The following is a 14,414-nucleotide window of genomic DNA, read 5'->3' on the forward strand; positions in this document are numbered from 1 at the left end:
ACCATCACCCATCAGGCGTGTGATGATACTTCCTTTCTTTCTCCAAAGGGTCAGAATGACATTAAGCAAAGAAGAGCACAAACATTCACATTTCACTCTGAAGATGTGCATGTACCAATGGTCCAAAGCTACACAGGGATTTCCTCCAGGTCTTGAGGACATGGTATCTGAGAAGCCAACATCATTATTACACTCCCTGTTTTCATTGCCCCCCACCTCAGAGAAAAAAAAAAAAAGTGGGAATACAAGTAGAACTACAGGGGAAAAAGAAGGAAATTAAAAGACAAAAAATCATGTTCAAAACTTGTCTTCTCCATGAAACAGCAGATAAAGGCCGTCAACTAAGCTGAATTAAAAAAAACAGCCAACCAAACAAAAAAATGCAAACAAAACAACACTGGGGAAAAAAGCTCTTTAACATTTATTTCGGAAAAGAAGTGAAGTGTTACGAAACCATAAAAAGCCTCTGTAGTTTCAGGAGAACTAACAAAGGTATAACTTCCAAAAGCAAAAGCGGCTATCCCCACAGAATTTCACCCTGACAAACTGAAGCACTTAGTCATTACCCATTTCACATAAATAGACCTAGCCTTGAAAAGTAGAGATGCATGACCTAATATCAAATGTTATTGGTACATCTTTGGGTGAAACGATTTCAATTTATATCATGCAATTCCTTCAAAGAAGGCTTAAAAGTTTAAACTGAGGTACCTGCTCAGTGAAGTGCTACCTAAGTTAGGGTAGTACAAAACTATACCCTTTTGGCCAAGGAGAAACTTCAGCAGACATGCACAAATCACTGGGAAACTTAGAAGAGATGGATTAAGCAAATTTTTTTTGTGACCAAGGAAAGTCCCTTATCAAAGAAGAAAAATATTAGATATACTTTGTACCTGAAAGATATTAGATCCTGCAACTTACATTTTCAGGGTAAAGTGCAAAGAATAAACAACATCTGGTTGGAATGCATGCCATCCCTTAGGAATTTACCATATTATTTGGTACATCTCTATAAATTCAATGCAAAAAGTAAACCCTGAAAATCAGAATTGCTGCATTACATGTCTTTTCCACTAAACTGTCAGAGATGTATAATATGGCAAAATGAGAAACAGAAATACTGCTTTGGCTTAATGTTAATGACAGATTATTTTTAAACAAAGAAAACTGGTGGTTGTGGGGGAAACACCTATTCACCAGTGCACTTGCCTACACCACTCGCACTATTAGGCAACTACTGCCTTTCATGTAGAAAAGGACGCGTTTCTCTTGTTAAATGATCGTTCCAGTTTATACACCACAATTTTTGCTTTTAAATCCATTTTGACATCTTCAGCAGGAAACGTTTATAGCAGCCTTTAATACCTGAAGTCACATTGGTAGCACTTCTTGCTAAGTAACTCATTTAAGGACATGAAAAGATGCACGTAAGCTATTCTCCTAAGAGCAGAGGAAGAAAAATAAAGGAGGCTTACCAGATTAAGAACATTCCACCTATTCCACCTGAGGTCCAATTGCCATAGGACCTCACATTAAGAATCCACCTCTTTCAAGAGCACAGAACACCTGCCATAAGATGATGATGATTGTTGATACCACAGTGAAGATGCTCAGCTTATTGACGTGTTTATACACAGAGGTTTGTCACCGTGAGCAGCGAGTTACACCACTTTGCCACGGTGCGTGTTATAGAAGTTCAATATTGAACAATCTACTCTGCATCCGATAGTGTGACTCATAAATGTCCTCCAGTCACACTGGTTTTCAGGGTGGGAGGCATGAAGCAGGTTGCCAGTGACTGCAAGAGCAGATAAAAAGCAGTGATTTGTATGCACGTGCACAAGAACAGACTCAGTTTAAATAATTCTCCAGCATCCCTTTTTTGAAAGACAGTGCAATTACACAGAAATTAAGTGTTAAACAGCTCAAAAAAAACCCCAAAACCCAAACCCTCCAGTTTGTTGAATCAGTGCAAGTGTCAAATGGTATCAGAAGTGATAGGGCTCTGACTCACATTTACAGAGAAAAAAGCTGCACTGCATCAGCCCTTCCGGCATCCCACCATCTGCTCTAACCTTATTCCAGAACCACTCACCCTGCAACCGAGTTGATAGAAGAAAACATGACTGTGCCTGAGTCAATTCAGTTCAGTTGGAATCTTCACTTAAACCCACCTTTTATGGGAAGTTTAATTTGCCTGCCTGACCTGAAGCAGCTCAGGTGCAGACATGTTCTCTCCTGCTACCTGCACCATGAGGTCCAAGAAAAAGGGAGCTGGCACATAGAAGCAGCGTTAACTCACAGTAGTAATGCAGCCAAACTCATCTACCACCACTCTGGAACCTGTGAAGCTTGTGCATTCATCTAAGATTTGCCATTTACCAACAAGATGTTTGTTTTACATATCCTGCTGTGATAAATATGTCATTCAGCCTCCATTTTGCTTTACTGTAACCTACAAAAATAGTACTCCAAATGACCACAGGCATAAAGGGTTCTTTTCTCTTTTGACTATGCATACCTAGCTGCATAAAAGCGGTATGAAGTGCCTTAGTTTTGCCTTTCTTTATTGCACCAATAAAGGACTTAAATTATGTAAATACAGTGGTTGAACTGGCTAAGTACAGCAGTGAGATCTGCCCTTCAGTTATGGATGTTGTCTTTGCTCTGGGGAAAGGAATTTGTTTTCCAAGCTTTCATGCATCTACTTTTACATGAGCACTGAACAGTTTAAAAAATATATATGTCTGTGTAATGGGGCAAGGCAAAGAAAAAAAGGGAAGTGCAACACAAAGCCAAATTTGCAAGAAAAAAAGAAAAAAGGCTAAATATCATAGGGTTAGAGATAGGAAATATATTTCCAAAATAGAAAAACATACCCAAATTTTAAAGACAAAGTAAGTAATTTGCAGTGCCTCATCTTGAGCATTTTGAAATAGGCATTTTTAAGAATACCTCAAGCACAGCATCCCTCTTGGGGCCCAGAAATTCTTGCAATAATTCATGTTACATTTAATAGATAAGTTACAGAAATAAAACTGTTTGTTACTTCCATTCTCTACCTTTGGAAGGACAGGGAGGCAGGAATTATAAATATTTTAGCTGCTTGAAAGCTCCTAGTGCATTGTTGTTTTTCTGTTAAGCAAATTCTGGCTTACCTCTTTGAAAATGAAAAAGAACAGTGAAATGACAAAAGGGAGAAATGGTGATGTATTTGGAGTATATGAGAGATAAAAGTCAACAGAGAGAAAGGAATAAAACCAACCAACAGCAGGTACTGGAAAAAGTAGGCAGGGAAAAGCACAGAAGCATAAATACAAAAGATTGCAAAGGAATGGTTCAATGTCAAAAGCTATACAGGTCAAGATGTATGACATATGTTTGCTTTTGGAGAGCTAGGCTTTGTTGATTCAGAGAGATGTATTTCTCCCCTGGACAGGATTCCACAGCACGTGAGATACAGCTCTGGATGAACAGGTGTCTAAAAGAAGGGGGGATGGGGTGGGGTGGGGAATTACGCTGGAAGAAAGAATGAAGCCAAAAGGGTAAAAGACAACTGTTTATGTTAGCACGATGCTCCCCCAGGAATTACCTGTCAAAGTCCTATCTTTCCTACACCCCACTTCGCAGGCTGCAACCGGTGAATGACTTGGAACGTGATGAGTACCTATTTTCCAGTTTCCAAAACCAAAGGAATAAAATCATTTATTTCAACTGTAGCAAAAAGACTAAACAATTGCAAGAACATACAGAGTGTCTTTCCTCTTCAATGACAGTTTGACCTTACAGTTCAGACACTGGAGCACCCATCCATTTAAAAATCATTTTGACCCACCTGTACACAAAGGACTGAAACACATTTCTGTCATTCTGGTGGTTAATGAGGAGCACCATAACCAAGTCAGCCAAATAATGGAAGTGACACTAACTCCTCGAGATGCCATCAACTGATCAATAAATAGTAACTTTAGATTATTACTTAGAAACTGCTTCAAAATAACGCTTTTTAGTCTGAGATTATCTGTTTTCATTGTAAAACCCTTTTCATTGTAAAATCAACAACTTTCTGCAGTTCAAACATCACAAACATACTCAACACCATTCTCATAGTCTTAGGGTTTGTTTTTCTAATTAGCCTCAAGAGAATGAGTAATAATTTGAAAGTGCAAGTGCTTTTTAAAAAACAAAGTCTACCTTATTATTATAAAAATGAATTATCATTGCCGTCCTCTACTTTGATTTTCCTTAAAAGGAGAGTGCAAGTGATACAAGAATGACTCAAGACCAGTACACACACATACACAGAGAGAATTATATAGTTATATAAAGCTGAAGATTTTTCCCTGCTTCAAGACTGCCAGTTAGAATAAGCACCAATTATATATAAAAAATGCCGAAGCTTGACTAAAGATGTTGTCCATCATGCCAAATAAGCTCAAAGACATGACAGAAGCTGTAACGTTCAACTTTGGTAGGAATGCATAACTCACAGTAGTAATAAAACTGGAAGGTGATGAACTGCTAGAAGCTCATCCTGCTTTAGCAGTTCTGAATCATGCAGCTGCAGAAAATATTTCTCTCTGAAGCAACCAAGTGTTAAGACACATAAATAAGCTATAAATTGTAGCTTAATAAATCAGTTTCACAATCATGATTATAAAACATTACAGGTTTGATCCCACATTTACACTCTGGTATTTGCAGGCAGTCCAGCACTTCCCTTCAGAGGCTCTGCTGAAGGTGATGAGCCTGCACAGAGATGCAGATATCAGCTCCCACACAAAAGCTTTCCAAAATTAAGCCTAATCATGACACACAGAATAGAGCAGCACGCAGTCCTGATGCAATACTATCAGGTTACACCTTTAATACCCCTTTAAAGCCAGGAAAGTAAACACATTTGCAGTATATGGGTATCATATTGACTATTATGGGTATCATATTGACTACTACTCAAAGCATATTCAAGCAGCTTTGTAATGTCTCCATAAGATTTACAATTAAAACATCACTCTAAAGTAACCTGAAGCCCACTGAAGACAATTCATTTGCTGAGCTCACAGATATATTAACAACTGGTCACCTGCTGAGCATTTTACCTTCTTTACTACTATCAGTATGTTAACATGGTCTGCATTTAACTGGTACAATTTAGGGTTTGCTAACATCACTGGCATCTTCCTGGAAGACACCAAGTAATTAATTACCTTTGTCATTCAACTGTATCACTCATCAAAATGAACAGAATTTCTGAAAGCAGCACTGAAACTTATTTATATGCAATAGTTTCTAGTCAGAAAATAGTAAGATCTGTAACATGTAATTTGAAGATTTTTTTTTCCTGCCACAAGCCAAGCTACTATAGTTTAGAACAGGTAAAATAGCATTAACACTTTAAAAATAATTCAATTATTACTATAGCCAGTGTTTTAGCAGTATGAGCATCTGGAAACTCTGTGCTTTAAAAAAAGTAAGGCGAACCATATTGTTCATATCATGTGCCTAATTCTTTCTTGACATACATACTTCATTTAACCATTCCAACATAAGTGCAAAAATCAGTATATCTGATCTGCTGTCACCCTGTGTCCACTTTATATAACAGAAAAGGACTCCTGAAGATTCAGAGCAACAGAGAAAAAAAGCCCTAGGAGGACATCAAAAGCTTGCTTAAAGAAAACCCCAAACTTCAAAAACAGATACAGCTTAAACTAAGACCAAACTCACATACAAGTTATCACAAACAGAAAGTAATGCTTACCTAGCAGTGGAAAGCTAGGTATACGCAAAATTGCACATGCTAGGTATATGCTCTTCTTTTTTGTTTTAGTTTTTTATTGTGTTTTGTTTTTCATTCTAAGTTAAAACCATGCCTAACCCATGAGCTAATGAAAGATACTGCTTTTGTTGCATTTTCTGTTACAAAAGGTCGGTATTTTTGCACATGCCAATTTTGATTCTCAGCAGAGTAACTCACAGACAAGAAGCTACATAACTTCCTGACCATCCCAAACCTGGTGTTTTACACCCTTCTTGCAACATCAGCAAGAGCTGGAAACCTATGGCATGAAAACCCTAGAACCTTGATCCACAAACACCAGTTTTCCACAGTGTGATAACCAAAACTGGATCCTATGCCCCCAGCATCTTATCAGATAATATTTTCAATTATATAAACCAACATTAGCTGAATTCAGTCAGCATTCTCCATGATATCTGGATAAACATGATTAGTTTCCTTTCAGCCAGAAAACAGGTAACTAGAGAAAGGAAGATATGAAGACTTTAATGTCACTTACTCAAATGCAAAGAAGAGTCCACTGGTGACCAAGATGAGAACAAGAGTCAGATAGAAGACTCCAGTCTGTCGAGCCATCATGATCCTCCCATTGCAGAAGAATTTGTTTCTTCCAGGAAAAACCTCCCATTTTCTCTTGGGAACCGATTTCTTTTTCTTATGGGGAGACTCCATGGGAGACGAAGAGCTGTGTGTGCTGATCTGACTGTATTCACAGTCTTTCATGGGCCCACTACTACCTCCAGGAGTCATCAAGGGAGAGTAAAATGTGGGGAGAACCCCACCAAAAATATATACAATATATAAAGGTGTGCAAACAGTCTTCCGACCAAGACAGCCCTCTCCACCAGCCCCAGTTAATTAAAAAAAAAAAAACTAAACAAATAAAAAGATTAAAAAAGAGTCTCTACCAGGCTAGCAATAGGTGTATCATGCAAACACCATTTAACTCCTCCGAAACCAAAGCTGTCACATCAGAAACGCTGGAGAGGGCTCCTTCCTTCAGCTTCCTTCATCAGTTACAAAACCACCATGTAAGACAATCCTTTTTAAAACAGCTTATCACAAAACAAGAAAAAAGAAATTAAAAAAAAATAATAATTATAAGCAGTTAGTCTGTCCAAAAAAAATAGTCTTTTTTTTCCCCAAGTTTATTTTCAAATGGGAAGATTGTTCTTTCCTTCCCACGCGCACCCTGAGAGAGCTCTCCGAGGGTCAGAAGGTTGGTCAAGGCAAGGTTTAGCAATCGAGTCTAGCATTCATAGAGATTTGTTATAATCCTCCTTCGTGCAGCAGATTTCACTGCTAAAAATGACCATTCCTAAAACGTTCCCTCAAGAGACGCGCGGAACAGATCAGTAAGGAGGAGGAAAGAACGAAAAAAAAGGGGGAGGGAGCCAGGCTGCAACTCCAGCTTCCGAGACACTTCAAGCGCTCTTCTCCCTGCAGCCGCAGTTAGTTCAGCGGGAAGCGGCCGCCGCTCGGCGCAGAGCCGGGGTCGCGAGTCTCCCCGCCGCGGGCTCGCCTCCCTGTCACGGCTCCGCCGCAGGGGAGTCTCCCGAGCCCGAGGCAGCGCGGGGCAGAGCCGGTCCCCGACAGACACCAGCGCCCGGAGAGCAGGTCCTCATCCTCTGCCCCCTCCCCGCAGAGCCGCTCCCCCGCCTCACGCTCCGCGCCGCCGCGCTTAACCCCCGCCTCCCCTACACAACAGGTCCCCGCTGCCGCCTCATACTCCCCAGCGCCTCAGCCCCGCGGGGCGGGCGCCCGTGCGGAAGGACGTTGGGGAAAGGAGAGAGGGAGGCTTGGCCGCCAGTGGGAGATCTCTGCCGGGAGCTCTCCGGCCCGTCACCATCCTCGCCTCCCGCCTCACGGCCGCCGCGGGCGGTCGCACGCTGCGGCAGCGCAGGCTCTCGCCCACGGCCCGCGGCGGTGCCGGGTCCCCCCCCGCATCCTGCCCCCGCCCCGGCGCACAGGAGCGGCTTCCCGCCGGCGTCTCTGGTTCGGCTGGGCTTTCGGCCGGAGCAAGGTGAGGAAAACGCCCGGCTCCCCTCCGCGGGCCGCAGAGCGGCGGCTTTCTCTCCCCGCTTTCTCCAGAGCCTCTATCCAGGCTTCTCCCCAGCAGCCAGACCCAGAAGCAGCAGCTGCCGCCTCCTCATCTTGAGGGAGAGGCGGTAACCACCGCAGCGGCGGCCGCCCGCGGGAGGAGCGGGGGGAGGCGGCCAGGGACGGGACCACACAGGCGGGCACCCCCTGCCGCGGTCGGTCCGTCAGTCAGCTGCTTCCTGCCGAGGGGGCAGGCAGGTCACCCGCACCAGCCCCGCTGGGGATGCCGCGCCGCCGACCCAACCGGGCCCAGCCCTCCCTCCGGCTGGTGGAGCGTGGCGACAGCACTAACTCTTCCCCATCGCCGCCTCCGCGACTGGGGTAGCGGCCAGCCGTGCGGGCACAGGGGTGCGGATCGGGCGCGGTGTCTGCGCTGGAGCTCAGCTCCCGCCGCCTGAGCCCTCGCCGCCCCCTGCACGCATGCACACGGGCGCGAGCGATGCCTGCCGTCAGCCCCGGGAGGAGCCGGCCCGTCCCGGTACTCGCCCGTGCAACCCGACCTAGCGGGACCGGCCTCCCTTCCAGTGCTGGCTCGGCCACGGACGCTCAGGGAGCGCCCCTCCGCTCGTTGGGAGTTGTAGTTTCGCTCATCAGCTTCCGAGAAGCCGCTCCGGAGGAGGGAGGGCTGTAGGAGGGACTACAAGCCCCAGCATGCCTTGCGAGGGGTGGGAGCGTCGACAGGGCCCGGGGCGAGGTGAGCGCCGAACCGGGCGGGGTTGCCGCGAAGACTGCAGTTGCTGCCAGCAGCGGGCCCGAGATGGCTGCGCCGGGACCCACCGAGCACCGAGACAGCTGTGCTGTTCCCTCTCACCTGCCCCAGCGGGCTGGGACGGCCGCGGCCCCAGCTTGTGTCTGTTAGGCCTGAGGCTCCAGTCCTCGATCCAGCCAGCCGGGCGGTGCGTTGCCCTAAGCGGCTCCCTGGTTACCCATCAACACCACATGTTGCTGTCTCACTCACCGAAAGCCCTCGGCTGCACTGGTGAGACTGGCCAACAGCGGATGTCCCTACTAATGCTCATACATGCAACCGTTCCACTGCTTTAGCAGTGGCATGCTCGATTACAGGCTTGTCCACCAGCACCGGTGTGTTTGTACAGACCCGTGTTTTGTCCTGACTTCATAAGGCACAGGCCAGAAAGATACAACCCACTAAGGAAAAGCTTTTCAGAAACGCAGTCCTTCACTAAGCTGTTACTGCACAGTATTACCCTGGTGCAGAATGGCACTGGTGGCAGGAAGCCAAGGAAGGGAGGCTTCCTACAGCTAAGGCAGTATTACTCTCAAAGCTCCTTGCTGTTCTTTCTGCCTACTATGATGTCCTTGTGCATTCAAAGAGCAATCAAGCTGGTGAAGAGTCTGGAGCACAAGTCCTGTGAGGAGCAGCTGAGGGAACTGGGATTGTTTAGGCTGGAGAAAAGGATGCTCAGGAGAGACTTTATCACTACTACCTGAAAGGGGGTTGTAGTGAGGGGAAAGTCGATCGCTTCTCCCACATAACAAGTTATGGGATCAGAGGAAATGGCCTCAAGTTATGCCAGGGAAGGTTTAGATTGGATGTCCAATCCAAAGGGCATCCCAAAAGGGGTGTCAAGCACTGGAACAGGCTGCCCGAGGAAGTGATTGAGTCACCATCCCTGGAGGTATTTAAAAGATGTGTAGATATGTCACTTAGGAACATGGTTTAGTAGTGGACCTAACAGTCCTGGGTTTACAGTTGGATTTGATCTTAAAAGATTTTTTTCCAACCTAAACGATTCTGTGAACTGCTGGAGATAAGCAGCCATGCACAGCTCTAACAAGGGGTGTACTTTGACACATCTTTTACGAAGCTTTGCAGCTTAAACCAACAATGGACTAGTTTGGGACATGCGGTAGAACTGAATCCTCATTTCAAAAAAACCAAAAGCATACTGAAGAAATTTCTGGAAGAAGCTTAGATATATATTACAGTCAGCTCACATTTCTCACAGTTGAATGTTGTCCTAGCAGAGACACCAGAAACAGCGTGAGGATGCAACTGAGCTCTCATACATAGGCAATATGTTTTCCATTTTCATAATTCCATTTCTAATTTTGGAAGAGAATATTTATCCCTTTAATTTAGTATGACAAGCTAATTATTTATCCCTAAACAGTGCCTGATAAAAAAGTAACCATGAAACAGATTGACCAGCACTGGATACTTCCCTTCCTTGGAGGAAATTAATTACTTTGGTAACCAAATTATACAGAGAAGCCTGGTAGACACTCCTGGTGAGCCTACAATCCATATTATTGATACACAAGAATCATTTGGAAAATGTTATTGCCTCATGGGAAAAAAAGAGGGGTGTATCCCTCTGCAAGGTATAAAGGACTAGTCCTTTGGCAAGTGGACAGCAGGATGTAAAACCAGTTTCTGATACCATCTCTCATGCAGATGCATTGGCTTACGTTTCCCCCCACATGTAATAGATGCTGCTGCATTATTCCTTCCTTCATATAGTACCTGTTGCCAACAGTTTGCCTGCTGTCTCATAACTCAGATATCACAGTATTTTTTGTTCTTTGAAATGTTCTTTATAAACAGCTAATAACTTTTAATTCTATCTTCATTAACTCAGCATCAATATGTGCCAGCAGAAGGCTGCTGACAAATTTCATGGTTCACTGACAAGCATTTTTAGTCTTCACTAGGATTTTATTAGCATACTGCTGGAGGTCTCTGGAATCATACTGCCTTCAGCACTTTGACAATATTAATGACTTTATGATGTCAAATGGCACTACTCTCTCCTGAGATTATGAAATATTTTAGACATTTGTGAATAGAGCAAACAGTTTATGTAGAAATGCCATTGTTGGCTTATCTTAAAGGTAGCACTCAGGCTAATTTCAGAAACACTCTACAGAAGCAAACCATTGGTAAACAATACCAGCACCTTGCCTGAGCTGCCGTCTCATTTCACAGTCTTCCGCTTGGGTTTTAAGATGTTATGGTTGGGAAGTGAACTTCAGCCATATCAGTTGAGAGAAATACATAAAGGAATTTCAGGCATGCCTGAAAAAAATAATTCTAAAAGTCATGCTCAGAGAACAAACACACTTTTACTTTCAATAGTGAAGCTGCTTTGATTCCAACAGGATCATCCAATGCCCCAGCCTGTTGTAGTCCCTAATCAGTACTGGTACTGCACTGGAATTTAGAGTGTTAGTGATGTCCTTTTGCAAACATTACAAACACTATCAACACCTCTTTGAAGTTGTTTTTAAAATGATTTGGAAACTCCCCTACAAAAAGGACTTTATACAGCTAATATGTCACACAATTCAACATTGTTCTTGAAAGCATTTGTTATTGTTTATCCACAACACTAACGAAAATTGGTTTGTGGCACTGAATAGATTAAACCATAGACACAGTAGGAAACATATTCTCCCTTCATAAAATTTTGTAGGATCGTGTGTTACGGTATCTACTCTTTTGATTTTTTATCTGTGAGACAGGTTGATTTCATGGAGTAGATGTGTATGTTGCAGCAACATTACTTAGTTACAAAAAAAAAAGAAGACAGATTATCTTTTTGTTAAGAAAATGTTAGCAAAAGAGCTATTGCCATTGAAAGCTGCTCTCTGTCTGCAGTGTGGAGGTGTCATAAGGGCAAGACTTAAAACAACAGGGGACCTAATTTGCTGAGATGACACGTCACCTTACATATATAGAACATCTGTTACCATGCTTCATGGCAGAATCTGCTTGATTGTGCTGGAAGCATTATCAGACAAAATATGTAAGTGATTAAATAAACACGAACTAGCAAATTGTAGCATTTTGGACATAGGAGATCTGTATTCCACACATCCTACACTGCCAAACCAATTGCTTTTTACTTCCATACGAAAAAAGGGGGAAGTGACAGGTATTGAACAGAAAGATCTTCTGATGTTCTTACAGCAGGAGAGAAAGCTAGACCCTGCTGTGGACACATTTTTCTAAGCATGTTTTCCACATGTTTCAGAATGAATTTTGAAAAATAAATATAACTTCAGTGATAATGCCATTATCATGTGAGACACTGAAAGTAGCCTTGCAGGTCCAGACATGCTGAATACTACAGTACATCATACATACCCATTTACAATGTCAAGAGCACACAGTGCTGAGAGTTTTCTACTTGTTTTCCTGACCATTTTTTTTTCTTCCTTTTTCCATTTTTCAGAAGTTGCCTTTCCCTGTACTGCTGCTTGGACAGTGAGCCAATGGTTTAGAGTCTTACAGCACCAGTTACTCATTTTGTCAAAATACTTTATTTCCTTTAACAAGGTTTTGGTTAAACTGGAGATTACATTTCGTAGAAGTTGGCAAGAAGAATAAGACTTAGAATGCACCTCAGAAACACTTTCTAAAGGAATCCGAAAATGCAGAGAGGTTTTCATTACAACAATGTGATCAATTCAAGGAGGTCCAGAAAGTTTTTAAATGTCTCTTAACTCTTGCTTTTAAAAGACCAAGGTGACTACTCTGTACAGCCTTCCAACAAAGTGTAACATATACTACTTCTTTGCAGTAGACAAATTAAGAAGACAAGAGGAAGGAAGAAAGAAAGCTTCTTCATGGCAAGCTCTGGAGGCCAGAATCAATTTCGTATTTATATGTGTCCAGGCCATGTTAAAACTGTTTCTCTTGAATGGGGTGACTTCTGTTTTGAAGCATTGCAAATGAAGTTGTTTAGAATTTAATGATCTGAAATAGCTTAACCGTATAGTCTGTATTTTTTCTGGTCATTTTTCAATTTGTGCTTTTTGCTTCTTACCACAGAGCTTCATTGCTTTGCATAGAAATGATAGTCTATGGATATTTTAATTTATTCCAGCAGAATACAGAATAAAATGAGAATTTTCCTTAAGAATGCAATCAAAACCCAGAAGTTTTGAGAATTGGCCATGTTTCCCTGATCAATGACTGCTACCAAAGCCAAAGGGAGACTACTTCAAAAATCTTACCATATAAACTGAAAAAAATTAACACGAACATTGTGTGCAGTCATCAGTATGGTATTTTAACCCTATTTAACTTTTCTCTTTGTTCTAATTTGAGTGAAGGAAAGAAAAAAGTCTTTCATTCTGGGAAGCTGACACAGAACATGAGCCAACCAGAAGAAAAGGCCAGGAAAGCACAGTTACATGAGGAAAACCCAATTTTTTCCAGTGTCATCAGTCTTGGAGCACATCAGACGTTCCCTTGATGGAGCCAGGAAATGATTTTCCTCAGTCTTACATCATGTATTAGCAAAGTACATTGCTCAAACAGTAGAATGAATTCCAATTTTGTTTGATGTTTTGTTTCCCTATGAAGAACCTTGCATTCATCACTGCTTGATGCAAAACACCATCATTTAGTAGGTCATTACTGTATACTTCATTGAAGGTCAGATGCCCACGTTACTAATTCTTGATTAACATGGTTCATACAGTTTTATCCTTATCCCTGTTCACAAAACAAGTACTTTTTCTTCGGTGAACTTCCTCTTGAATCCACTTTTTTCCTCCCTCCATTACATACAGGAAATGAAGTTAGCACTCGAGTGAAATAAACATATGACCATGGGTCGTACCTATCCATGCATAGCACATCTGCTTTCTGATTTCTAGGTGTCTCCATTGCTAAAATTTCTATTGAGCCAGACCTCATTTTGTGTTCATCACAATCAATATTAAAACAAGTGTCTGTGTGAGCAGTGGGTGAAGTGGAGCTGGATTTCCTTTCCCCATCACAACAACCTTGCTTTCCCCCCACGGTCCGTGTGACAATCCCCATATGACAAGCAAATCGCACACTGTAACTAAGTGGAAGCAGCACACAAGCTGACCAGGGGCCAGCTGCCTGCCACCAAATGACCAAAAATGACATGACACGAGATGGGTGAGTGGCTGAGCAGTGTGAACAGCTCATAAGCACCAAGGGAGAAGGGCCTCCTTCTCCTCCCCTCTCCCAAACTAGCAGTGAACGGTGGCAGTTGTCCTGTCCTCTCCTCTCCCAAGTCCCTTCCACCCTCCCTTGCAGTCTCTCTGCTGCTCATCGGATGTTTTGCTGGGCTGACTCAGTGCAAAAGTATCAGCACAAATAGAAAACTATTCACTTTTTTTTTTCTTTTTCCACCAAGTTAATTTTCTGCCACTTTATCACACTGAAATGACTCCGCAAAGGACATGACAAAGCGTCCAGGACTGGGACAAAGGAGGGGCAGGAACACATTGCCCCAGGCAAAGGGAAGTGAAAGAGAAAAGAGTTTTCTTCATTATATATATATTTAAATTTAAATATAGAATAAAGTAAGACCGAAGGCAGCAATTGGATGGGTCTAGGCTGCCACTGAACTTCAGACTCAACCAGATGTGCTGATGGGGGCATCCCATAGGTGCAAGAGCTGGCAAAAAGTGAGAGGAGACAACACACAGCTTAAAGACAGAAAAGGAAGGGAGAGCAGGACCTTTGCCTCTGGTAGTGGTGGACTGTTAGATAAGCCCAAGCCAC

The 14,414-nt window shown here is 42.9% G+C and overlaps 1 protein-coding gene across 5 annotated transcripts in view; it reads right to left on the minus strand.

The window, feature by feature from the left end:
* Positions 1-7,417, minus strand: part of ZDHHC14 (zinc finger DHHC-type palmitoyltransferase 14) — a 102,790-nt gene extending 95,373 nt beyond the window's left edge. For all 5 annotated transcript variants that reach the window (XM_031049833.2, XM_013129293.3, XM_005150064.3 and 2 more), the window contains exon 1: positions 6,300-7,417. In XM_031049833.2, the coding sequence (XP_030905693.1) occupies positions 6,300-6,550 (251 nt within the window). In that variant the 5' untranslated portion in view covers positions 6,551-7,417. The remainder of the gene's footprint in view (positions 1-6,299) is intronic.
* Between the last annotated feature and the right edge of the window lie 6,997 nt (positions 7,418-14,414).

Source organism: Melopsittacus undulatus, chromosome 3, assembly GCF_012275295.1.
Source record: "Melopsittacus undulatus isolate bMelUnd1 chromosome 3, bMelUnd1.mat.Z, whole genome shotgun sequence".
Lineage (NCBI taxonomy): Eukaryota > Metazoa > Chordata > Aves > Psittaciformes > Psittaculidae > Melopsittacus > Melopsittacus undulatus.